The 24,207-nt window shown below is 38.9% G+C and overlaps 7 protein-coding genes across 7 annotated transcripts; 3 read left to right on the plus strand and 4 right to left on the minus strand.

Annotated features, from left to right (window-relative positions):
- Window positions 1–606: 606 nt before the first annotated feature.
- Window positions 607–885, plus strand: EAF02_006929 (uncharacterized protein; the record flags this gene model as incomplete). Its single annotated transcript, XM_038902977.1, has 1 exon — window positions 607–885. One exon carries the CDS (start codon window positions 607–609, stop codon window positions 883–885), a length of 279 nt encoding a protein of 92 aa, XP_038757298.1.
- A 445-nt stretch (window positions 886–1,330) lies between these two features.
- On the plus strand, window positions 1,331–3,499 carry EAF02_006930 (uncharacterized protein; the record flags this gene model as incomplete). Its single annotated transcript, XM_038902978.1, has 4 exons — window positions 1,331–1,542; window positions 1,602–1,865; window positions 1,918–2,512; window positions 2,561–3,499. The coding sequence occupies 4 exons, from the start codon at window positions 1,331–1,333 to the stop codon at window positions 3,497–3,499; spliced, it is 2,010 nt and encodes a 669-aa protein (XP_038757299.1).
- Window positions 3,500–4,940: 1,441 nt separating this feature from the next.
- On the minus strand, window positions 4,941–6,739 carry EAF02_006931 (uncharacterized protein; the record flags this gene model as incomplete). Its single annotated transcript, XM_038902979.1, has 4 exons — window positions 4,941–5,415; window positions 5,467–5,924; window positions 5,979–6,286; window positions 6,415–6,739. The coding sequence occupies 4 exons, from the start codon at window positions 6,737–6,739 to the stop codon at window positions 4,941–4,943; spliced, it is 1,566 nt and encodes a 521-aa protein (XP_038757300.1).
- A 1,972-nt stretch (window positions 6,740–8,711) lies between these two features.
- On the plus strand, window positions 8,712–10,364 carry EAF02_006932 (uncharacterized protein; the record flags this gene model as incomplete). The annotated part of the gene is made up of 1 exon (XM_038902980.1): window positions 8,712–10,364. The coding sequence occupies one exon, from the start codon at window positions 8,712–8,714 to the stop codon at window positions 10,362–10,364; it is 1,653 nt and encodes a 550-aa protein (XP_038757301.1).
- Window positions 10,365–17,547: 7,183 nt separating this feature from the next.
- EAF02_006933 (uncharacterized protein) lies at window positions 17,548–19,481 on the minus strand (the record flags this gene model as incomplete). Its single annotated transcript, XM_038902981.1, has 3 exons — window positions 17,548–18,204; window positions 18,245–18,361; window positions 18,399–19,481. 3 exons carry the CDS (start codon window positions 19,479–19,481, stop codon window positions 17,548–17,550), a joined length of 1,857 nt encoding a protein of 618 aa, XP_038757302.1.
- A 1,251-nt stretch (window positions 19,482–20,732) lies between these two features.
- Window positions 20,733–21,356, minus strand: EAF02_006934 (uncharacterized protein; the record flags this gene model as incomplete). Its single annotated transcript, XM_038902982.1, has 1 exon — window positions 20,733–21,356. One exon carries the CDS (start codon window positions 21,354–21,356, stop codon window positions 20,733–20,735), a length of 624 nt encoding a protein of 207 aa, XP_038757303.1.
- Window positions 21,357–21,433: 77 nt separating this feature from the next.
- On the minus strand, window positions 21,434–22,606 carry EAF02_006935 (uncharacterized protein; the record flags this gene model as incomplete). Its single annotated transcript, XM_038902983.1, has 1 exon — window positions 21,434–22,606. The coding sequence occupies one exon, from the start codon at window positions 22,604–22,606 to the stop codon at window positions 21,434–21,436; it is 1,173 nt and encodes a 390-aa protein (XP_038757304.1).
- Window positions 22,607–24,207: the final 1,601 nt, after the last annotated feature.

Consider the following 24,207-nt stretch of genomic DNA (forward strand, 5'->3'; position numbering starts at 1 on the left):
AGACTTCTGACATATATGACAACAAGCATATTAACTTACAATGTCTTCGTTGTTCCGTTCTCACCCGTGTTTAGTAGGTAGAATTCCGCAACTTTCGCGATTTCTTTTCGAGGATCTCTTGGAGATGATCCAGATGCTTCATGATATCGATGTATGAAGAAATATCCCCCTCTCTTCAGAACTTAATTTGCTAAAAAAGGAGAAAAGAATGCTCCATGTTTCAATCAAACAGTGACCTTGAGATTGTTTCCTTTCCGGTGCGCGTAATATGTCGCTACACAATTTGCGGATAAGATGCTAGCGCCGCTTGTTCGCGTGTGGCGTGGCTGTGGTTGTGGCTCAAGAATGTTCGGTGAAACATTGTTGTCCTGATATTATTATTATTCGGACGATTCAGAGTTGATGTTTTGGACTCGTGGGACAATCACAAACTCGTTCCGAATATTAACATAACAGCCTGGGTTAGATTGTGGACAAGGATTGATCAACTTTGTCATCAAGATTTACGAAGACAACATTGAAATTCGATCCACCAGATCCCTGGTCTTATCGCAAATGAATTGCAGCTCTCAAAGTAAGCTAGCTACCTACGTCCGGTGAGGGAAAATGCCCTTTCACTTGGTTCGAAATGACTCTCCCAGTACTTCTTTCGGTATCTTGTTCAAACTTGGTATGCTTCACGCAAAGCTCGATTGTCTCAACCATCACGACTTTAACACACAGCCATATCACGAACATTCTGATCGTGCCATTGCCGTTGCACCGTTGTCTCTGCTTACAGCCAAGAATCAAGTAATTGACATCGGCAAAAAGGCAAAGAACAAGCTTTCGGAAAATGAAAGCTTATCCAACATCTTGGACCGCATCCTGTCTTCATCGACATGATAAGCTTTTCATTCAGGTACAATAAGATCAATCCCGCCAATCATTGTTGGTAAGGTAGCAAAGATGGGGTTCCATGCTTTCCCCGCTCTACGACCTTCCCGATTAGATATCGACACAATATACGAGATCCATACTCGTGCTGCCAGAAAGTATGCAACTCCGACGCTAGATGCACATATCACAAGATGGTTAACTACAAGAGGACTAACCTGGTTTTCATAGCGCCGAAGTTGCATACTTTCTGGCCGCACGAGTAACTATCATTCTTATCCGATATCAAGCATGGAAAGCTGCAGGAGTTACTGCATATTATCATGGACAATTAGATTGCATCTCAAAATTATACGACCAAATGGTCGATCACCGGACAACTTAAAAGGGCCATTTTCTGCTCCTTTCAACATAATCCTCTTCACGCTTCTGTCTTCTCTTTCAGGACTTCAACATGTTGGTACCAGTATCTGTTGTCTCTCTTGCCATTGCAGCAATTGTAAATGCCGCCCCCTCCTCAGTCAAGCATGTAGTGCATGAAAAGCGAAATGCACCACCATCGGATTGGGTGAAGGGCTCCCGATTGGAAGGAAGTGCAATTGTGCCAATGAGAATTGGTTTGACACAAACCAATCTTGAAAATGGCTATGAATACCTTATGGAGCTGTAAGTCTCTCGTTGAGTTGCACCAGAGGGAGGAACCAATTGATGCTAACAACTTTTAGTTCCGATCCAGAATCTGCTAATTATGGCAAATATTGGTCCCCAAAAGAAGTCCACGACAAGTTCGCCCCTCCAGAGGAAACTCTTAAGTCGGTCAAAGCCTGGCTTGCTTCGTCCGGAATTCATCATTCTCGAATCTCTCATTATGAAAATAAAGGGTGGTTAGCTTTTGATGCTTCGGTGGAAGAAGCCGAACGTTTACTCAATGCCGAGTTTCACGAACACGAACATAAATTTAGTTCAAGTGTTCGGGTCGGATGTGATGAGTAGGGTTGTTCATCATACTTTTGAAAGATTTCTCTACTAACCTGACTCCAGATACCATCTTCCAGAGCATCTCGTACCACATATTGATTACATCACACCTGGTGTCAAGCTTGCACCAGTCAAGAAGAGAAGCGTGAAAGCCAAGAGATCCACACCTTACCTTTCCAAGAGAAAGAATCGTCTTGCAAAGGGCAATCCATCTTCACAAACTTATGATTGGACACCACCTTCAGCTGCCAATCTTCCAAGCGACCTTCAAGGTTGTGGTTCGAACATGACACCCACTTGCATCAAGGCCATGTACAAAATCCCTACTGCCACCTTAAATGCTTCAGGCAACTCTCTCGGATTATACGAGCAAGGAGATTACTTTGCTAAGTCAGATCTCGATCTCTTCTATGCAGAGTACGCTCCTTGGGTCCCTCAAGGCACATACCCCATCCCGGCACTCATCGACGGTGCAAATTTCTCCGTCCCTGCCTCCAGTAAACTAAATGGAGGCGAGTCTGACATCGACATCGATATGGCATTTGCTCTTATCTATCCCCAGACTGTCACCCTCTACCAAGTGGATGATCAAATCTACGAGCCACAAGAAGTTGCAACGACCAATTTGTTCAATACCTTCCTTGATGCACTTGACGGAGTAAGTTAATCAACTTTTACAATCAAGCCATCACTAACCTTCCTTTAGTCCTACTGCAGCTACAGTGCATACGGCGAGACCGGAGATGACCCATCAATTGATCCCGTTTACCCTGATCCCCAACCTGGTGGGTACAATGGAACGCGCCAATGCGGAATCTTCAAACCTACCAAGGTCATTTCTGCATCATATGGTCAAGCTGAAGCCGATCTTCCAATTGCCTATACAAAACGTCAATGCAACGAATTCATGAAACTCGGTCTTCAAGGTCACTCAATCCTTACTGCATCCGGTGATTATGGAGTTTCTTCCTTCCCTGGCGATGGCAACGCAAATGGATGTCTCGGCCCCGAGGGCAAAATCTTCAACCCCCAATACCCCGGTAACTGTCCATACATCACTTCCGTTGGCGGAACCATGCTCTACGCCGACCAAACTGTCAATGATGCCGAATCCGTCATGCACGTCGATCTCGGCGGTACCGCCTCAAACTTCACCAGCGCAGGTGGTTTCTCCAACTATTTCCCCATCCCATCCTACCAAAAATCTGCAGTAGAGAAATACTTCAAAAGGGCTAAGCTCACATATCCATACTACTCGGAATTTGAAGTCAACGTCAACACAACAAAAGGTATCTACAACCGTATCGGACGTGGTTACCCAGATATTGCTGCCAATGGTGCAGAATTTAGAGCGTATACTGCTGGTATCGATGAGCATTGGTATGGCTCCAGTCTTGCATCTCCACTCTTCGCATCGGTCTTTACTTTGATCAATGAAGAGAGATTTGCAAAGGGCAAGGGACCAATTGGATTTGTTAACCCAACGCTTTATAAAAACCCAGGAGCGTTAAATGATATTGTTAATGGAACAAATGTTGGGTGTGGAACAGAGGGGTTTGCAGCGGTAGAGGGATGGGATCCAGCGACTGGATTGGGAACTCCAAATTACCCTAAGTTGTTGAAGTTGTTTATGGAATTACCTTAGATGTGAAGAGGTTTCTGAAGAGATTCCGGGGAAGTAGGTGGGGAATGAAGAGAATTGGAATGTTTGCTTATTTTATAATTTAGATGATACGATCTATGTGTACATATATATAAGATGAAGCAATGAATTAAGGGAAGAGATAATGTAGAAATAAAATCTGGCTCAAATACACAATAACCTACCTACCTTGAGTCTACTTTAAATCTCCTAGCCAACAATATCTCCATCCACAACTACATAACCATCTATCTCCCAAGCAGACACCATTCCTCTCTCTATATATTCCTCTCTCTATGCATCCATCCATCTATCCATCACATCCCGATTCTCAAGCCTAAACCCCATCCCATCCCATCCCATCTTATTCTTCATCTCTTCAACATAATAACATAATGACATATTGGATATCTAGAATTACCAATTCCCTACTCTCACTCTCACTCCCAACCCCACCATAAAAAAATCAAAATACACACAGATCCTACTAGTCATAAATCCATAACCACTATCCCCAAGATTTCTCCTAAGATTTCTCCTAAAATTTCTCCTAAGATTTCTCCTAAGATTTCTCCTAAGATTTCTCCTAAGATTTCTCATAAGATTTCCCCCAAGATTTCCCCCAAGATTCCCCCAAGATTTCCCCCAAGATTTCATACAAGGAAAAGATACGGAATATATTTCTTCGATAGATCATTAACAAAATACACTCTATCCATTCCATCAAAAAGGAATTTGTACCTGTGAGTGATGTATTTCTATTTTTATAAATGTAATGTGAGATCTTATAAAGGAACTGATAGTATATCGGTGTAGAGCTCGTGTTTTATGTCGGCTTTGCTTTTATCAATTCGGACTTGCAAATCGGAAATTTCGTTTGATGGTTAGTTACATCTAGGGTGGGAGAGATGATCATACAATATATAGCCGTGAGTTCAAGTCTAGCGCAGTGAAGAAAAAGGTACTATTACCTTACACCTGAATTGCAAAACAAACTTTCCAATTACAAAGAGGCGAATATGCATACGATCACAGTGTAATGTAAAGAGACGAAAAGAAGATACCAAGCAAGCAATGATGCTATGAAAACGGAACGAGGCAGATACAAACTCGCCAAAGCATCTTGTCTCAAGATACAAAATCGAAGTAGACGCGCCAACTCACATTCGATCTTTTGGAGCAAAGAGGAACAAGTAGTATCGCGATGTGTATGTTAATTTGTATAGGTAATAGCAAATATAATAGCCATAGCTATGATAACGGTAATGACTGTAGCAACAATGATATAACTAATAAAAAGAGCAAAAACTAAAAATCAAATAAATCAAGACGCACAAGGTCAAAGAACTAACAAGTCTCACGAAAGCCATTTAAGGAATACGTAGCAAGTTCAAGTCATCACTCTTATCTCATCTCACCTCTTAGACACGAGAAACGCTTACGCTCAAGGGGAGACACTTCGAGCCGTAGTATCATTCCCATCATATGCCACTCCGAGTGTTTCCAAGAGGTTTCTAGCCGCAACCTCTCCCGTCTCGAATGCTCCGTGGACGCAACCGTTTCCGACGATGGTGCAATGTTCACCGGCGAATTGAAGACGACTGCGATTGTGATTTTCGAGGGCTTCGATCAAAAGTTCGGATTCGTCGCCGGTTTTCTCGACAGAATAGGATCCAAATCCTGCGAGTGGGTCTTGGGTCCAGTGGGTTGTCTCGAGGTTGAGGAGGTCAGGAAGATCCTTGTAGGGTTCTGTACGCATGAGTTTGAACAACGGCTCAAAAAAGGCATAGATGTCCTTGGTTGAGGTCATGGCTTCAACTCGTTGGGTAAGAGGTTCGGCGATTTGGATGCAGAGCTCCTTGGTGCCAGACATGATCCAACAATTGGAAGTCACTGTGGCATAGGACAAGATCGAAGACCTATTTGGAATTAGTCTTATAAATTGATAGCTTGGGAAAGGACTTGCTTACTCGTCAATTGGAGTACCCTCTGGGAGAGGGGATGGGTAATAGATGAATTGATCATTGTCCTTTGGCCAGAACACCTCTTCGAATTCGACAAAAACTTTTCCAAGGGCTCCATAGGAAAAGTTGTCGATTCCTTCCTGAATATCTTCAGGGAGAGCTGGCTCGAAGTTGATCATCTTTTTTCTCAAACAACCAAGAGGTGCGGTGACAACAACAGCATCAGCTTTGAAAGTAGACTTCTTGTCACCTTTCAAAGTCTCAACCACTATCGAATTGTCGCTCTCACCCCACTGGATGTTCTTGACAATTTCTCCCAGTTTAATTGTCTCGGGATCCTTCTGAAGGGGTCTAGCAGCCCAATTGACAATTTTATCATATCCACCCTTCATGTATAGATTTCTCTCGGTTACGAAGTAGCTCAAGTATTTAGAAGAGGCTTCTTCGATGGATGTACCGATCCACTACAATTATGATGTTAGGTTTGCATTATAATTTGGAGCATTGGGATATCTCACAAGTTCTACCTCGCGAATGGCTTGGGGAGCCCATTTGCGTTCGCTGTTAGTGATCAAAGGATGATTCTCTACGAATTCATGAATGAACTCTTTCACAGAGCGATCAGGAGCATGAGGATGAGTTTCAAAGTAGTGCTCACAGTAGTCAGCAAATTCATCAGCTACTTTCTTCGCCTTGAATTGAGATCCTGCTCTTCCCTCTTTGGTAAAGTATAGAGGTGTACCATCATCATAATAGTACTCGATATCGAGCTTCTTGATCAACTGAACCAATTTGTTCTGCGAAGTTTCATGCATCCATGCAGCACCTGTATATATAGTAAGCACACTTTTGCCGGGGGAAAGGATAAACAACCCACATTGTGTGGTCAAGACCGTAGTCCCAACCACCCACAACGGAAGATATTGTTCTGCCTATTAGGTCAGGTGTATTTACCAATGTCTCGAGCTTTCCCGTTTGGAGATTTGCGACTGGTGTGGATTCGACCACCGATGCGATCTGGTCGTCCTTCCAAGATTGTTACCCCAACTCCATGACGTTGTAGGACCGATGCTGCACGTAAACCGGAAATCCCGGCACCCACGATAATTACGTGGGCCTTCTTCACGCCATTGCCATAATTGTCGGGACTTTCAAGTCCTGTGGACCAGATCAAAGGTTTTGAGTTCTGGATTGGCAATGGCGCAGTAATTACTTGATATGACCGGTTTATTTCGTTTGGATTTAGAGCGCCAGGATGAGATATGGATAAGGTTGACATATTGATTCAACATCTGCGTATGTTTGGGGACTGGTGGATGTGTTTGGCTATGCTCGACGAGCTGCGTATTATAAATCGACGTCGACGAGTGGACGGTACAAAATAGCAAAAATGCTGGTCGAAGAGAATCTGCGAAAGTGTGTCGTAGTTGCACGGTTCTCCGAAACTGTTAACTCAGGTCAATTGCAGATGTATGCCGTATGATTTTAGCAATCAAAGATTCTTGGATGAGAAACTCTGCAGAGTAGTAATTGTGGTTGTTACTTAGATGAGAGGAAAAGAAGAAGAGAACAGGAGGGATGAGAAATGTAAAATATAACTTAGTGTATGATCATATGATTGATCCACCTTATTTAAGCTAATGTTCTCAACAACGAAGCCTATCTGGCATGCATTTATGTATGACAAACTCGAAAAGTAGAGGGATGATATCATTTCATGACTGTACTCGTACTCAAAGATAAATTAAGACAACTTCATTCCTTTGCAGCGGCGGAGTGTAACTATCAAATGCAGTGTTCGACCACCTGACACCAATGATGATAGCTCAGTGGACGCAGGGCGAGATTACGTGCGGTTCATGCGGTTCTCCCGAGGTCCAGTTATTAAGCAGTAATTATTGAGTTGATTGCTTTTTGGATTGAATGATTGCTTTTGCATTGGACGAGAGATTGAAGGACCGACGAGATTGGATCGATTGCGAGTTGGTGGTTGAAGAATGTCTTATCGTTCCTGCAAACCAAGTGTCCTTCTTATCGTATCGGTACATCAGATCCTGTCTTGGTAAGTCTAGGCGGTACAGTGGGAGATGGAAGTTCAGGGTCCTGTTGATCTTCCCGTCATCTCGTTGCTAAGCTGAAGAAAGAAAGTACAAGCAAGCTGTCCGAATTGATAGGATGTCAATATCCGGATGGTTAGCTTCAATCGAGTTCTCAGAATAGCTAAACAGGCTCGACAGGATAGAAGAGACCAGGAGATAAATGAAGGGGAGATAGCCGAGAGATGAAATATACTCTACTCTGCATGTTACCCATGAACTCACCCAATAAGTGGCAAGTGTGTATAGTAAGTAACGATCTCTATATCTCTATGATGGTATTGGCATTAAACTTATTTTTATCTTGATCGAAGGGGTAAAGAAGCACAATGATGGATGCCCAGTGAATGGTACCACGACAACAGAGTTCAATGTTGAACGGCAAATCTTGTTAGTTGATCGTTAGTCGAGAGTAAGTGTAGCTTAGCCAGAAGTTAAATATGGATATAATTTAATCAAGCAATCGGTATTTTGGTATATGGTATCGTCAGCCCGCTTCCCTCCAATACAAGCTTTTGCTAAGGCTCCACCAAACACGGAGCACAATTCAGTCAATCAATTGAGACCTGACTTATTCATCCCAACTCTGGTTGTACCTCCGACATTCAGACTTATTTCAGATAAGATCCCACGTTTTGTTTCCAATCCAATGTCAATCCTGACAAGTCGGACAATACGAATAAACATATTCACCGGTTACAGATCTTCTGCTTCTGCTTCTCCTTCTCATTCATTTTACCCCAGACCAGAATCATGGAAGATAATACACCAATATGGTAATGTATCGTACACTCTTCGGTAAGTCGTGCGTGGAGAGGAATTCGATCATCGATCTTCTTATCGGGCACGAAAAAATTGTTCAACTCCCAACCTTAACCCTAGAGTTTTCATCTCATAATGGTAATGTGGGAATCGCACAGATAAGACATCCAAGTGGAAATTCTTATAACTATATCTAATTTTCCCAAGGTTTGTTGAAGATATCTATTTTCGTCATCTTACCTAAAGTCTTCTCTCTTCAATTCAAATTTCTTCCTTGCTCTCCATTCTCTTGTTTGTTTTTGCAATTGTTCACCAGTCAATTATCGACTACCCGCAAAGATCAGGTCGCTCTATTGCCGTGGTTCAGCCACGATATAGAAATCGCTATCGACGATGGACCCAACTCAGATGCACGGTGAAGATTTCCTTCCAGGTACCACAAGACTGGTAGAAGATATCGAGCAATCCAACAATTCCAACCTTCTCAAACATGGGAATATCGTTTTGGAACCACAGCCTACCTCTTCGCCGCTCGATCCACTCAATTGGTCTCGCACAAGAAAATATTGGCATGCTTTTCTGGTTTGTTTTATTACAGGTCTAACGGCTGCTACTGCGAACGATGCGGGCTCGGCGCAAGATGGCATGAATGAGGAATATGGAATCACTTACGACGCAATGAATACTGGGGCTGGAGTTTTGTTTGTAGGAATTGGTTATTGGACTTTGTTGATCTCGCCTGCTGCGTGGTTATACGGAAGAAGGGTTCCCTATATCATTTGTTTGACATTGGGAGTCATTGGCGCTATATGGATGGCTCGCGTGCGATCCACGAGCGACTCGATCTGGAATCAACTTTTTGTGGGAGCATCTGAAGCTTGTGCCGAGGCCAATGTGCAACTTTCCCTCTCGGATTTGTTCTTTCAACATCAAAGAGGGACGGTTCTAGGTATATACGTTTTGTCGACTAGTATTGGTACCTATTTAGGTCCTATCATTGCTGGATATATTGCTGGGGGACCTCTAGGCTGGCGATGGATTGGTTGGTGGTCCGTCATCATCTCCTCGTGCACAATACTCGTGTGTTACTTTACCCTCGAAGAGACAATGTTTGACCGTCCCGAATCTGCATACGAAGTTCCAATCGATGGTGTTGGATCACAAACCAAGATCGAGGGATCTCTAGTCCGTAATAGCAACGAGAAAGATACAGTTTTAGCCACAACTCCCTCCGACACACCTCCCATTCCACCTTCGACTGCCCCCGCTAAGAAGTCCTTCCGCGAACGCATTCAATTAATTACACCCGCATCTAATCTCAAAGGAACTGGATTCAAACAATACTTTTCTCGTCTCTTCCATACTCTCCGTATCTTCACTTTTCCAGCCGTCTGGTATAGTGGTCTGCAATGGGGAGCTCAAGACGCCTGGCTTACCTTCTACCTTACTCTTGAAGAAGACAACTGGACCGAGGCTCCTTGGAACTACACCAGTATCAGCTCTGGTCTTATGAATGTTCCTTGTTTGATCGGCGCCATTATTGGTTGTTTCTGGGGTGGTTATCTTTCGGATGTTTTCGTACTTTGGTACTCTAAGAAATATCGTCATGGTGTTCTAGAAGCTGAAGATCGTCTGTGGATGATGTATCCATGTGCTATATTTTCGCCGATGGGAATGTTTATCTTCGGTCTCGGGACGGCATTCGAATGGTCTTGGCCAGCTCCGTACGTCGGGCTTGGATTCATTGGTTTTGGATGGGGTTGCGCGGGAGATTTGTCTATGTCTTACCTCATGGATGCATATCCTGAAATGGTACTCGAGGGCATGGTTGGAGTTAGCGTCATAAACAATACCATCGGGTGTATCTTTACGTTTGCGGCGAGTTATTGGTTGGATACCGGAGTTAAGCAGACATTTATTGCGATTGGTGTCTTGGATTTCGTATTCGTTATGTGTACATGGCCAATGATGGTATTTGGAAAGAGCTGTAGACGATGGACCAAAGCTAGATATTTGGAGTTTGTGAGAATTAGAGATTCTTTATGATACAACGATTTGGATATGAGGAAGATTGTAAGGGATATGGTGTGGGGGAGGTATTTTGATGTTAATGAGTTTGGGGGTTTCCTTTCATTGTTAAAGGATTTGATTCGGAACACCAATGAATACACGAACTCACAGGACACTAAAAAAGGAAAATACAATTTCATACCAAAAAGAGTGATTTTAATAATTTAATTAAAATATATAGTTTTCAAATATAAAGATTTTATATAAAATAAATTTTAAATTAAAATAATCAAAATTGAAATCTTGATAATAGAATATATAATCTCTCATCAAAAATTTTGATGGGAAAATACACTATTAAATTTTTGAACTCAAATTTCACTTTTTTAAAACAAACTTCAAGAAAACTATTCTTTAATAATTGGAAAATACATTATATCAACTTGAATAAAATTTAATTGAAATTTGAATTTGAATTGAATTATTAAAGTTACTCTTTTTAATATAAAATTATACTTTACTATCACATTATCACATAAATCTGTGCACCCACTGGTGGAGATTGAGGGGGCTTAGTAATCTTAGTGTGCACATTCTAGCGATCATATTTTCTATCTACGAAAACCTGGTGTTCTCAAAATTACATATTATTACCTATTTACTTCAATTCAATCTACTTCGCTTTGCGCTTTATCCAATTTACAATTGCCAATTTTGCTGATAATTTTTGATTGAATTGATTATCAAAGTATCATGATCATGTAGTTACAACTTTCCTATCTACAATACTATTCTCACTCAGAGATTGTGACGATTCAGTCCCTTTCAGGTTCCTTTCTCAATCACTTAGCTTCTAGGACCTTAGCCTAGCACGTGACTCATTGATGTATATAGTCCGGAGCCCTTACAATTCTCTTCTTATTCTTTTCTTCCTTCTTTAGTTTTAGATTCTAAGATAGAATTGAATCTTTTATGATAGTCCTTCATATTATCTAAAACTTATCTATACAAGTCTTTGCCGGTAATAGCATACCAAATAATATCTCACCTTTTCCTAGACTATTCAAGCATCGATATTGTATGGATTAGAAGAATCTATATCAGAAGATAAAGAAATATCTCTGAAGGATAATTAATCAATAACAATTCCTTAATCTTTATATCAATTCTTTAAAAAGATTAAAAAGAATTGCAAAGAAATGTATCCAAGCTTTTCCTTACAATTCTGAAGAATCCAATATGATTATAGTTTTTCAAAGTAAAGGATTATTGTGTACTCCTTTTTCTCAAGCAGAAGCTAGCCTTTTCATTTCAATCTCAAATCAGTTTGCTGTTTTTAATGATAACAAAGAAGATTCGGATTTCCTTACTTCTGGAACAATCATGTCATAAAAAGGCAAAGAACCAGATAAAGAAAAGCCTCTTGTTTGGGTTAATAATCTTTTCAATCTTATCATTCAACAAAATACTACTATTACTGAATTGAGATTGGAAATCAACAATATTTGTATCTTTTATTCTTCTAAAAATAACTCTCGGAATCAATCCCCTGCTTTTCAGGAAGCTCTATATCAGTTAGTTCTTGATACGATTAAATCTGTAAATCCTATGGAAGCCACTATATATCTTTCACACAAAAAGGATACTCATCTTATTCCTGATTCGATCTTTCTTCAATAATTTACATTTGATAAGCAAAATACAACTTTCTTTATTTCCTATAGAATAGAGAAGATCCCTTATTTTATGGAAAAGCTTTTGGATAGCAAAGTCTTGAAGCCTAAACTATGGAAATATTTGATTGAATATAATCTGGAACAATATGTATATGCTTTTACTAACGAAAGGCAATACAGGATTTATATTGTTGCTAATACTGAAGGTATAGCTTGTGATCACTTGCAATCCCTGCTCCTTGATCCATTTTCTGAATATAATGTATAAGGATTAATTGAAGCTGCTATACAAGTTACTATTGATTCGGCTAAGCAATAAATAGTATTAGATTAATATGAAATATTGAGACAAGGTGCAAATCAGCTATTTTGGGAATTCTATCAAAAATTTCGACAATTAGCTAATACTATTGGAATTCAAGATAGTTTTACTCTTTTCAATAGCCTTCGGAATTAAATTAATATTAGATTAGCATATACTTGCATTACGGAGTTCGCTAGTTTTCGAAATATTAATAATTATATAGTTCTCCTTTAAATTTATAATGTAAATTACCAATCTATTAAAGCTAGGGAATATACAACTATATTGGCTACCCGATCAAACCCTGTTAACAACTGTACGACTACTTCACAATAGTCATATTCTACACCTAAGACTAGTCAAGAGATCCCACAATATTTTGTGAATACTGTTTCATTCCGCTTACCATCGAATTACCGATCCAATACAGTTTCCATCTCGAATAATCCTTATCATAATTCCCAATCTTGGAAATCTAATAGTCCAACGAGAAATTCGATTCCAACTCAATCCGATTCCCGAATTCAAGAGATTATCGGCACTAATGAACTTTTTGGCGAACCTACCAATAACCCTTCCAATACCCAACAGTTAATGGATTTTGTCCAGAAAGAAAAAGTAATAAATATAAAGCCCCCAAAAGACAAACTCTAAAAAAGTCTCCCTTTTAGAGTATCTAAGAGATATAAGATACCTTGATTTACAAAAACTAATAGGAAATCCTCATATAACTATTCCTTGCACGATTTCGAAGTAAAAAATTACTTTTCAAGTTCAAGCTCTTATTAACTCCGGAACTAATAACTATGCATTTATTAACAAAACCTTTTTATAATAAATCTCCTTGGTATTCACTATCTTTGTTACTAAACTACCCACTCTGATATCTATCAAAGGGTATAATGACATTGTAGATAAATAAATTACTCATTATACTTATTTTATACTTATAATTAATAAATATATTCAATTATACACTCCTTTTCTGATTATTACTCTTCAGAATAATAATATTATTTTAGGATAATAATAACTAACTGAGTATTCCCTCCTTCTTGATTGCAAAAAACAAAAACTACTTTAGCCCCATTCTTATTCTCCAATTCTTTCTTTCACTTTTAATTATATTCTTTTTAGAAAAACCTCAAATCTAAGCCTCTAGATTTAGCAATGTAATTAGACACTAAACAAAAAGATCGAAAGTTAAATTAATATTAGAAAAAACGAAAATCCCCTATTCTTAATAATATATATTATTCTTCAAATCTAATTTCACAAATTAATTTTGATTATGAAATTATTCTTTTGGATAATTCAATAGAATCTAATATATCCCTTGATATTCAAGTATTAAAAGTTCCTTCTCAAGAAAGCTTTAAAATCTTAAAACCTTTAAAAGAGAACTTCGAAAAGATTTTAAAGGAGATATCCTCGATTCTGATTATTATTAATAATATTTTCAAGAAATCAATAATTAGAAGTATTAAGCAAATAAACGAAATTCTGAAGAATCTATTATATAAAATCTTAAAGGATAATTCATCTATACCTATACCTCATAAAAAGCACTTTTCTATCCTATATTCCTTAGATAGCTTTAAAGCGCCTAATCGAATTGCTCTTATTATAGACCCTGCATTCTATTTGATCTGTATATGCTGATAAAACAATGAATTATTCATTAGCTTTTTCATAAAATTAGTGAATTAATTGATTAACGCTTTGAAGAGGAAGTATTAATCAAATTAGTTGATATTGTATTGCAAAACCTTCATTTTAGTTTATTGCAATGTTATATAGCTGTATACTCGTTACTAGTCTTATTATCTGCGCTAAATACAGAATCTTCTATTCCATCAGAATATGAAAACTATGCTGACATATTTTCGAAAATCGAATCGGATATACTACCATCACATTGATTATATAATCATAAGATTACCTTGAAGGTAATAATAAAAAAGCTCTCAAATACAGCTCTTTTTATAAGATATCTTTTAAAGAACTTGAAACAATCAAGAAGTATATTATTAATAATCTTTATAAAGACTTTATTAAACCTAATCAAGTTCTATTTACAGCTTCTATCCTCTTTATAAGAAAAGCAGATAGAAATCTTCGACTCTATATCGATTTTCGTATACTAAATTTATTTACCCAAAAGGATTGATACCCTTTCTTTTTGATTGACGAAATTCTTGGTTGCCTTATTAATACTAAGATTTTCATTAAACTCGATATCCATTAAGTATTTTATTAAATTAGAATGAATTCTCAATCCAAAGAATATACAACTTTCCGTATGTGTTATAGAGCTTATAAGTACTATGTTCTTTCTTTTAATCTAATTAATGATTCTGCTATCTATCAATATTATATAAATGATATTCTTTTCGATTATTTTGATAATTTCTATACAGTTTATTTGGACGATATCTTGATTTATTTTTCAGATTCTTTGGAATATCAATCCATATGAAAAAGGTCTTACAATGCTTAAGAGATACTGATCTTCAAGCCGATCTAAAGAAAAGCGAATTTAGTATTATTCGTACTAAATATCTTGACTTTATAATCTTCATAGAAAGAGTTGAAGTAAATCCCGAGAAAGTTGCTGTTATACGCAATTGGGTGTATCCGACTATAGTTAAAGGAATCCAGTCCTTTTTAGGATTTTGTAATTTCTACCGTCGATTTATACACAACTTTAATATATTAACCAAACCTTTAATCAATCTAACCAAAAATAATATTCCTTTCCGATTCGATAATGATTGTATACACACTTTGGATACTCTTAAAGACTTTTTTACCTCCTTTCCTGTTTTATAGCACTATCGATAAGACCTTGAATGTATACTGAAAACAGATACCTCAAATAGAATAGTAGCAAATGTTCTCTCGCAAAAGCATAACAAAGACTAACTACCCATAGGATTCTATTCGAAAACTATAACTCCTGCTGAACTTAATTACAAAGTCCATGATAAAGAGATGCTTTCTATTGTGAAGTCCTTTGGATATTGGCATGCTGAACTTACTAATACACCACACCAGATTTGTGTTTATATCGATCACAAAGCATTAGTCTATTTTATAACTACAAAAGCCTTAAACTCTCGGTAAACACGATAAACCGAACTTCTGGCGGACTATAATTTTGTAATATGCTATTGTTTAGGAAAAGACAATCTATTAGCTAATACTTTTACCCACCGCACTAACAAACTCGATAACCAAAATCAAAAGAAAAAGTTGCAATGCCACTAGCAATTTCTGAAAAACAATCAAATCAATCCTTTTATTCTGACTCACAAGTTTTGACCAGATTCTTTCGAAGAAGCTTTTATTCGAATTCTAGACCTAGTTCCGATTTTCCCAGCTCTACGGATTATCGATTGTATTCTACTCGCTAATCGCTATACTCCTTCTTTAGAAGCCTTACGGAAACAAGCGCAGAAAAACGATAATCACTTTAGCCTTGAAGATGGACTGTTATTATATAAAAACAAACTAGTGGTTTCTGATACAGATAATCTTTGTACCCTCTTAATCCGAGAAGCCCACAATAATATCTCTACCACACATCCAGGTATTCGAAAAATCCTGAAGTTATTAACCAATCACTATTACTAACAAGGAATCTTTTAAACAATAGCTTAATACTATCGAAATTGTAATACTTATTGTAAAATAAATATCCCTCGAAACAAAACCCCTGGCTTGCTATACCCATTACTAATACCAAGCCGACCCTGGGAATATATTACTATGGATTATTATAGCTTCAATAAAGACAAATATGGATATAACAATATATTTGTTATTATCGATTGATTTAGTAAACAAGCTATCTCCATCCCTTACAAAAAGATGATCAATTCAATTATAGCAGCCAAATTATATATTTATTATATTTATCGCTATTTCAGTCCTTTTCTTTCCATAATATCCGATTGTGGATCCCAATTCATATCAAGTTTTTGGAAAGAATTTCAAAAGATTCTAGGTATTAATATTAGCTATTTAACTACAAATTACCCTCAAACTAATGAACAAATTAAGATCTATAATCAATATCTTCAAAAAAGACTTTAACCCTTTATTTCCTATTATCAAGATAATTGGTTAAAGCTTTTACTGATAATGGATTATATATAGCTCATTTTACCTTACAATTCTCTTGGTAATATTTCTCCATTTGAAATCGTACATAACTATCCCCTACAAACCTCTTAGGATTAGAAGTTCCATAATACCAAAACCAAGAACAAGCTTAGTGTAGACGAAGCCCGTATTATAGCTTAATAACACTACGACGTATGGAAACTCGTTACAAAATACCTTATAGATGTTTAAGAAAAAGCCTAGCTCAAGATTAACATGTATCAACAACCTATTGATTTCAAAGTAAGCGATTTTGTATAACTTGATATGCAATACTACCAAACCGAGCACCCTTTAAAAAAACTAGATTTTTCAATAACGGCAAATTCCTTATTATCGAAAAGGTAGGGTATTCCTTTAAGCTAACACTACCAAATACAATGAAAATTTTCAATACATTCCTAGCTGAAAAACTACAAAAAACTGCAAATGATCCTTTTCCTAGTTAAATAAACAATTCTGATTCTTTAATCAACATTACTGGTAAAGAAGAATGGGAAATCAAACAAATTATAGTTTCGAAGAGCACTTGTAATAATATTTATTATTGAGTACAATAGTGTAATTACGATATTGACCTTACCTGGTACACTACTGATAACTTCAAATACTCTCCTCACAAACTCAAAGAATATCACCTGACCAATCAAAACCTTCCCGGCCCGCCTAAGGCACTACCTCAATAACTGAAACACTACGAAGATAGTGATGATAAATATAATGATGTTGTTGGAGATAAAGAGATGAATAAGTACTCAAAGGTGAGCTTTTTTTAAACGGGGGGGTAATGTAACGATTCAGTCTCTTTCAGGTTTCTTTCTCAGTCACTTAGCTTTTAGGACCTTAGCCTAGTATGTGACTTATTGATATATATAGTCCGAAGCCTTTATAGTTCTCTTCTTATTCTTTTCTTTCTTCTTTAATTTTAGATTCTAAGGTAGAATTGAATCCTTTTATAACAGTCCTTCACAGAGATCACACATCCGACGCAAGAGATCCCTCAAATTCCAGCCCCAAGACACAGAGATCCATCTTGTTCCACATGGAAGGTACTCCACTCTACCACTATCCTCTATCTCGAATGACGCTGTCGCTTTGCAGGTGACGGCGCTTCCTTCGTAGTCTCCCGTACTCGTTTCCCTGGCTTGTGACTGTAGTCGAAATCGCGAATATTCCATTCCACCGGTTCGATGTTACGATCAAAGATTATCTCAACATTCCCATCAGGAATATCAATTCCTCTTGGAGTAGGTCTAGAATCCCATCGGAAGAGATTTTGTTTAGCCTTTAGGATCTCAATATATTGATCATTCAACTGGTTGACAACCTTCTGGAAGCAGTGTATGAAAAAGCCATAATCCCGAAATTTGTGCGCCTTTCTGACTCTTCGCAACAATTTCTCTCTTGCAGGATCCTTAACATAGGCTCCAGGACTTAGAAGTCGATATCCCGGGCGGTATATAGAATTCTTATTCAAGTCTATTTCCAAAGATTCGGCATACTCTTCCAGCAAAAGAAGAGCGGTAGTGATCTTCTCTCGCCAGTGACGTGTCTCGGGCGAACTCTTGTTAAGATCCAACATAAATCCCTGATCCTCATAAATGCGGTCGTGGAATTCTCCTTGACACAACATTCCGCGAAAGACCCTATCCTGCAAGTTGAAGTCGTTTAATTTGGAAAAACAGCGCTTGATTCTCTGGAATTGATCATTTTCAATATCTGATAACAGCTGCATGCGTAAAGATTTGAAAAGTTTAAGATTTCCAAACCAATGCTGCTGCTCGTGCTTGTCGTAGAGTGCCCTCAAGCGTATTGTATGACTTTTTGTGTTGATTGGTAGTATCTAAGTTGCCCACATCTATGTCCTGTCTGAATTCAGGCACGCTCTCAAAGGTTTGGGTATATGCCACAAGTTCGTCGCACATTAGGTTTGATGGGATCGGCTAATGGCGAAGACCCCTTCATTAAATCGATGTACTTGTCCTTCTCTTTTCCCGATGTGAGAGTCGCTGCAGAGTCCTCGACCATTTGATGAATCTCATCGAGATAGACAGGGAGCGACTCGGGAAACTCCTCTCCACCTTTTTCCTCATCAATATTGGAATGTGCTTCTTTGAACTCTACACTTTGCAAATTCCTCAGTAGTTTGAGAGGAGCGAAGATTTCTTCAAAACTCAAATGTCTGGCAAAATCCGCACGAGTTGCTTTTCGGGTCTGTTCCGATGTTTTGTCTATGCAAACGATGAAAGATAGCGAGAGGTCTTGACATTGACTGATTGCATGACAGAACTGTGCCAATGCAGCTTCGTCGAATCTGTGGGTGTAATGACCCTCATCTCCACGTACGATGACTTTCCACTTCCGAACATATCGGGCTTGAGGACCCACGAGACGATTGAAAGTTGGTTGTTCATAGAAGAATTCATTCCCCTGGTATTCCCAATCCTGCTCGGTTGGAGCCACGTTAGAGTGTTCAGCATATCGAGTCAATGGTGAGACATTCAGAGCAGTCGTGATGGGAAAATAGTCTTGATCATAACTACTCGTGTACTCATAGATTCCACCTAGCTCCTCATTGGAATCATCCCGATACATCCAATTTGTGCAATCCATAATAAATTCATTGTGCTGGTAAAGTACGTGGACGCCATCGTAATACATCTGCTTGCAAACGCGGAGGATCGCGGGATGCAATTCGTACTTGGGTACGTTGACTACTCGCTTCCCGTTCTTGACAGGATCTGCGATCGTGGTGATGGCGGTACCGGTTCCGAGAATGGGATTGGTGAGCAGGTATGAGAAAATCTTGTGGGTGATTTCTCGTGGCATGTTCTGAATGTGGGCGGCTGAGTCGCGAGATGGAATCCCTGATATGATAGGACTCTGCGGCGGGATGTCTCCATATGAGGAGGAGCCATTGGAGTGTGGTCTCGCTGACTGGTTGTTTTCGGTGAGATGCTGGAAGGTTGGAGATTTCATCTTCGCAATCTTTCTGGGGCTCTGCATGATTGGTATTCTTTTATTCTTTGAGGTGGTTCGTGGAACTTGTAGGTTGGTTTTGGTTCTTTGCCGATTGGTCCTGATGATTGGTGAGTTTGAGGAGAAATCAATGCCGGGAGATGATGTTGCTTGGAGGTGGGAGGAAGAAGTCTTAAGTATTTCTGTGAGAAACCACAGAAGACACTAATTGGACTATCGTATTGAACTGCACCGTGGTAGATGACCGTTTATCTTTCGTGTTCTTCGAATTAGAATTGGTTTCAAATTTGGTATCTTGGTGTAGTTATCAAGAGAATGAATGATAAATATCAAAACAAGATATCGATTGGAAGCGGGAGGAGAAAGATGTTTAAGTATTATAGGAGCAGTTGCTAAGACGATCAAAAGAATGTATTGCACCGTACTAAGGAGTTAACATGATTAGCGAGCTGTGCTGTTACGACGTAGGTCTTCAGGAGATGTGTAGAAGTAGCGAACTGTATCCCACCGTACATAGGGGGACTGCCAAGTTTAACGTGCAGTGTTACAGCGACCGTTTTGCGATATATACCTACTTGGAAAAGGTACAGTGCTTAGTAATCTGCACTGTCAGGTTTTTGACTTGGTTGTATAGGTTAATGAGAGTGTGAGGCCGTACTAATGTTAAGATCGATTGTCTTCCGGATCTGTCGCCCAAAGAACATGGATATCTAGGTTGTGGCCGTACTGGACTGAATAGCTTTTTGTCAATTGGTAAAAATTAATTGTGTGTGGGGTGTAAGTTTGGTGGGGGTGGTGTACAGTGAATGGGAGTTTTGAATAGAAATTATCTTCTTGATGTCGTCTCATGTTGTGAAGATATGTAGTGTTTGATTGAGGGGTTCTTGAGGATGAGGGTGAGTAGAGAGCAACATGGGATGATATCTACTTGGTATCTTAAGATTCTGGCTAGCTTTTGAGAAATGTTTCTAGGGAAAGTAGAAAGGGAAGGATATTTTGGAGCTAAATTTTGAAAGCTACTTCAAACACGTTCTTATTAAGTTGTCCGGTAGACCAAGAGCTTCGTGGTGATGAGCATAAAATGATATTGCAGCTTGAATCGAGAGTCAATCGCCAGTCCTATTATAGGTGACATTTTAAGCTATTTTCAGAATGCATTCACTTAGGTCTTCAATGGAAATGGCAAATGGTTCAAATTTAATTAAGATAGAGCTTGAGATTTATTTTTGATTACTGCTATGAACTATCGCTAATGTGTTATACCACTACTCAGAGAACTTATGGGTAGTATGTTTCCTTCACATCATATATCCTCATTTCTCTGGCTTTGTCAATGGTAAGTCTCACTCTCATGTCTGGCTCACTTACACCCCAATTAACAAACCCAAACTCCCTATAGTCAATTTGAATGCCCCTTTTAGTCTTTTCATCTCTGTCGTAGTCAAATAGTCTCTGTCTTGCCTTCCTAATCTTAATCAGTTGTCCATCCATATCATCCACGGCTTTCTTGAACCATTGGACAAAATCATCGTACGCCCGATATTTGTAGGCCTCCTTAAGGTTTTCCAGCAATCTTGCTCTCGGCAGATGATTGTACAATGAAGCGATGTCATACTTGCGAAACTCAATACGCTGTTGGAAAGAAAGTTTTCTGGCGAAAGAATCTGCATATTCTTCTAAAAGTAAAAGTGCCTCTGTACTTCGGTCCCACCAATCATCTCTCAAAGATTCTCGGTGGGCTTCGATGTATTGCTCGTTAGTACTCAATCTCGGATCTGCACTACTCTCACCTGTCCCGTAATAGGGTCTAGTTAAAGCAGTCTTGAGTTTCCACCCTGCTAGACCAAAAAAAGCCTTCAAATCTCTTTTCTGATTTGGTAAATTCGTTGAGTTTGAAAGCATGTCGGTTGATAGCTTCATATTGCTTCTCTAGCTCGAGCAGTGCCTGCTGGCGTGTATACCTGAAAAAATGTATGTTGCTATATGAATTCGTGGCTTCTCTGCGGCAAAAATCGACGTTTTTCCTCGATCTGATGAATATGTTTTGCACGGAACACGTTATTTGGACTCCCCCAACGTGGAAGTTTTGCGTTAATATCCGGGGGCAAATCAAGATCAGCTCTAAATTCTGGATTACATTCGAATGCCTGGGCATATGCCAATAATCTATCATACTGTAGATGGATGGACTCCGTGGAATTCAATGGCAAAGATCCTTTCATTAAAGCCACATGTTTTTCAAGAGAGTTTACCGTCGAGAAAAAACCTTTGCAGTGGTAATCTTCCCACGATCTGTGATAAAACATGTACTCTGGTATTCCGTCCCCTGTTGCTTCCCGAAATTCAACTACAGCGACATTTCGAAGTAACTTCAACGGGTGCCATGTTCTAAGCGCATTATTGGAATCGATTCGTTCGTTTTTGTTTTTTTCCGTCCCAACGAGCAGAAAAGTAATCTCAAGTCCTGGAATCTCGCACGCCGCTCGACAGAATTGTAATAGCGCGTACATGCCATAGTTTTCTGAAGCACAGCGGACAAGGACTTTCCATTTCTTGATGCGGCTGATTTGCTGAAAACGAGATTGTCGAAAAGTCCTTTGAAGCACTCGAGAGCTTAGTCCCATGCATGTGGCATGCGTGAAGTGACTGTCCTCTAGTAATCGAGTTACAGGACTGACAACTAAAGTGTCACTGATGGAGTATACGTCCAGGTTATCATGCAAGTATACATGATCTGAAGACCAAACTTCACCAAGCTTGGGACGTGCATTTTCCGATTCCAAACAGTCGACTATAAATTCATTGCCCTCGTATAGCACCTTGGAACCTTCCTCATATAGCTGCTTGCACACGGAGAGAATGGAAATGTGAAGGAAGTATCGAGGCATCTCTTCTGAAGTAGGTATATCGGTGCCATTAAGTTCGATGCATAGTGAAGCTCCAGTGCCGAGTACATGACTCATAAGGAGAGTGTTCAGAATTTGATCGCGTACTTCTCGAGGAATTTTGAGAAGAGTAGGCTTCAGGAGTCTTGTGATTGCAGTGGCTGATGATGTTGGCGTAAACTTAGGAGCTACGCCATGCTGGAGAGAGTATGGAATAGCAACGCGGATGTTGCGAATATCGGGACGTTTTTTAGACGACCGCTGCATTTTGAAACTTTTATAACTAAAAGCTCCTAATCTCTTGAAGTAGTCTGAAATAAAAAGACCTAAAGTTTCGAATTATTGGCTTGATGGAAGAGTTCCGATTGCCGAGTGGCAATTGAAAGTATTAAAAACTCTACTTACACAATGATCCAATGTTTTCTTCAAGTTGTGATTGTTCCAGATAGAAATTGTTAGAAAGTTTTAATTGTAGACGAGTTATTGCAAGGAATAGTTGTTGTGTAGAAGGGAAAAAGTTTACAGCAGGAGCGTGAAAGCTTAAATACATCGGCAATTGTCAAGTTAAGCGACCTCAGGACGCTAAACGGTGAACTAAGTCATCGAAAAGCCGTATGAAAACCATAGTCCATTTTTACTATGATAGTCATCCATCAATCGTATAAACGTATGTATAAGATGTGCATAGAAAGTTGAAGCAGCCGTAGCGAAAGAATTGTGCATCTTTCATTGGATAAGTCACCGCGGAATGACGTCGTCTATTCCCATCCTTCCCCACTATAATGATTTTCGAATTTGGAGCCCCTGTAGGAATATCACTACTTTTAAAGTTTTATAATAGTCAGAACAGACTTTTTCAATCTCGTTTTACACGGCAGTTCAGATGAACGAGCACTCATTGATTTGTCAGCCAATTCCCTTTCTACATCAAGTTTTTCCAGGAAAAGAGCGTTCTTGTAGAAGGGAACATCAAACTGACCTATATGCATAGAGGCTAGTCAATCAATATGGTATTCACCAGCACCAATCAATGGTCACTTGTATGGATAGATATCCGTGGGCAAAGACAACTGCTTCCTGCTCCATGGAAAGACAGTCGTCCATGAATGGATGCAGTTTTTACGATATTGACGTGTGAATATGGTCTACAAGAATAGAGAAATAATAACAGCATCCTCGTTAAAAGCAATGTGTGGTCTCTGTACCAAAATATAATTCAAGTCTGATGCATGATAGATTAAAGAAGCCTAGGTACACATATAATAAGTAGCTCATATATTAGTTCAAGCTAGAGCCTAATGATGACATTAGTGCACTTTTCTTATTCAATACTTGCACTAAATCCATAATTCTAGCACGGTGATAGTGAGTAACTTGTGAGATATTCAAAAGGATCTAAGATAGAAATTATCGCCGCTAGCTCATGTATAGTGACGGTGGGCTTTTGGTAAGACAATTGGACAAATTTGATAATGAAACTTAATCATGGGGCTGAATTGGTAAATCGTGATTTCCAATAGAATAAGAGATGTAGGAGATGGTCACTTGAGGTGCCAGCAAATTTGTCTTTGAGCACATACGTTCATGAATGATCTCATTCTTAAACTGATTTTTCATTCAAGTACCTAGGTACAACTATAAAACGGTATTGTATGCCTTGCCAGATGAGCTCTGATCTCCTACTTGGTTCCGGAAAAACTTGAGATACCAATGTCGCCATCAATGAAACCATTTCTTCCATATTCATGTGACCAGAAGTAGATTGAATGAAGACACTAGATAGTAGCTAGTTGAGCAGAAGCCGAATCGATACAATAGATGATAGTACTAGATGATAATCTAACGAAAGCTTCGATAGAATCAGCAAT

Source organism: Botrytis sinoallii, assembly GCF_014898435.1.
Source record: "Botrytis sinoallii strain Bc 23 chromosome Unknown BSIN_011, whole genome shotgun sequence".
Lineage (NCBI taxonomy): Eukaryota > Fungi > Ascomycota > Leotiomycetes > Helotiales > Sclerotiniaceae > Botrytis > Botrytis sinoallii.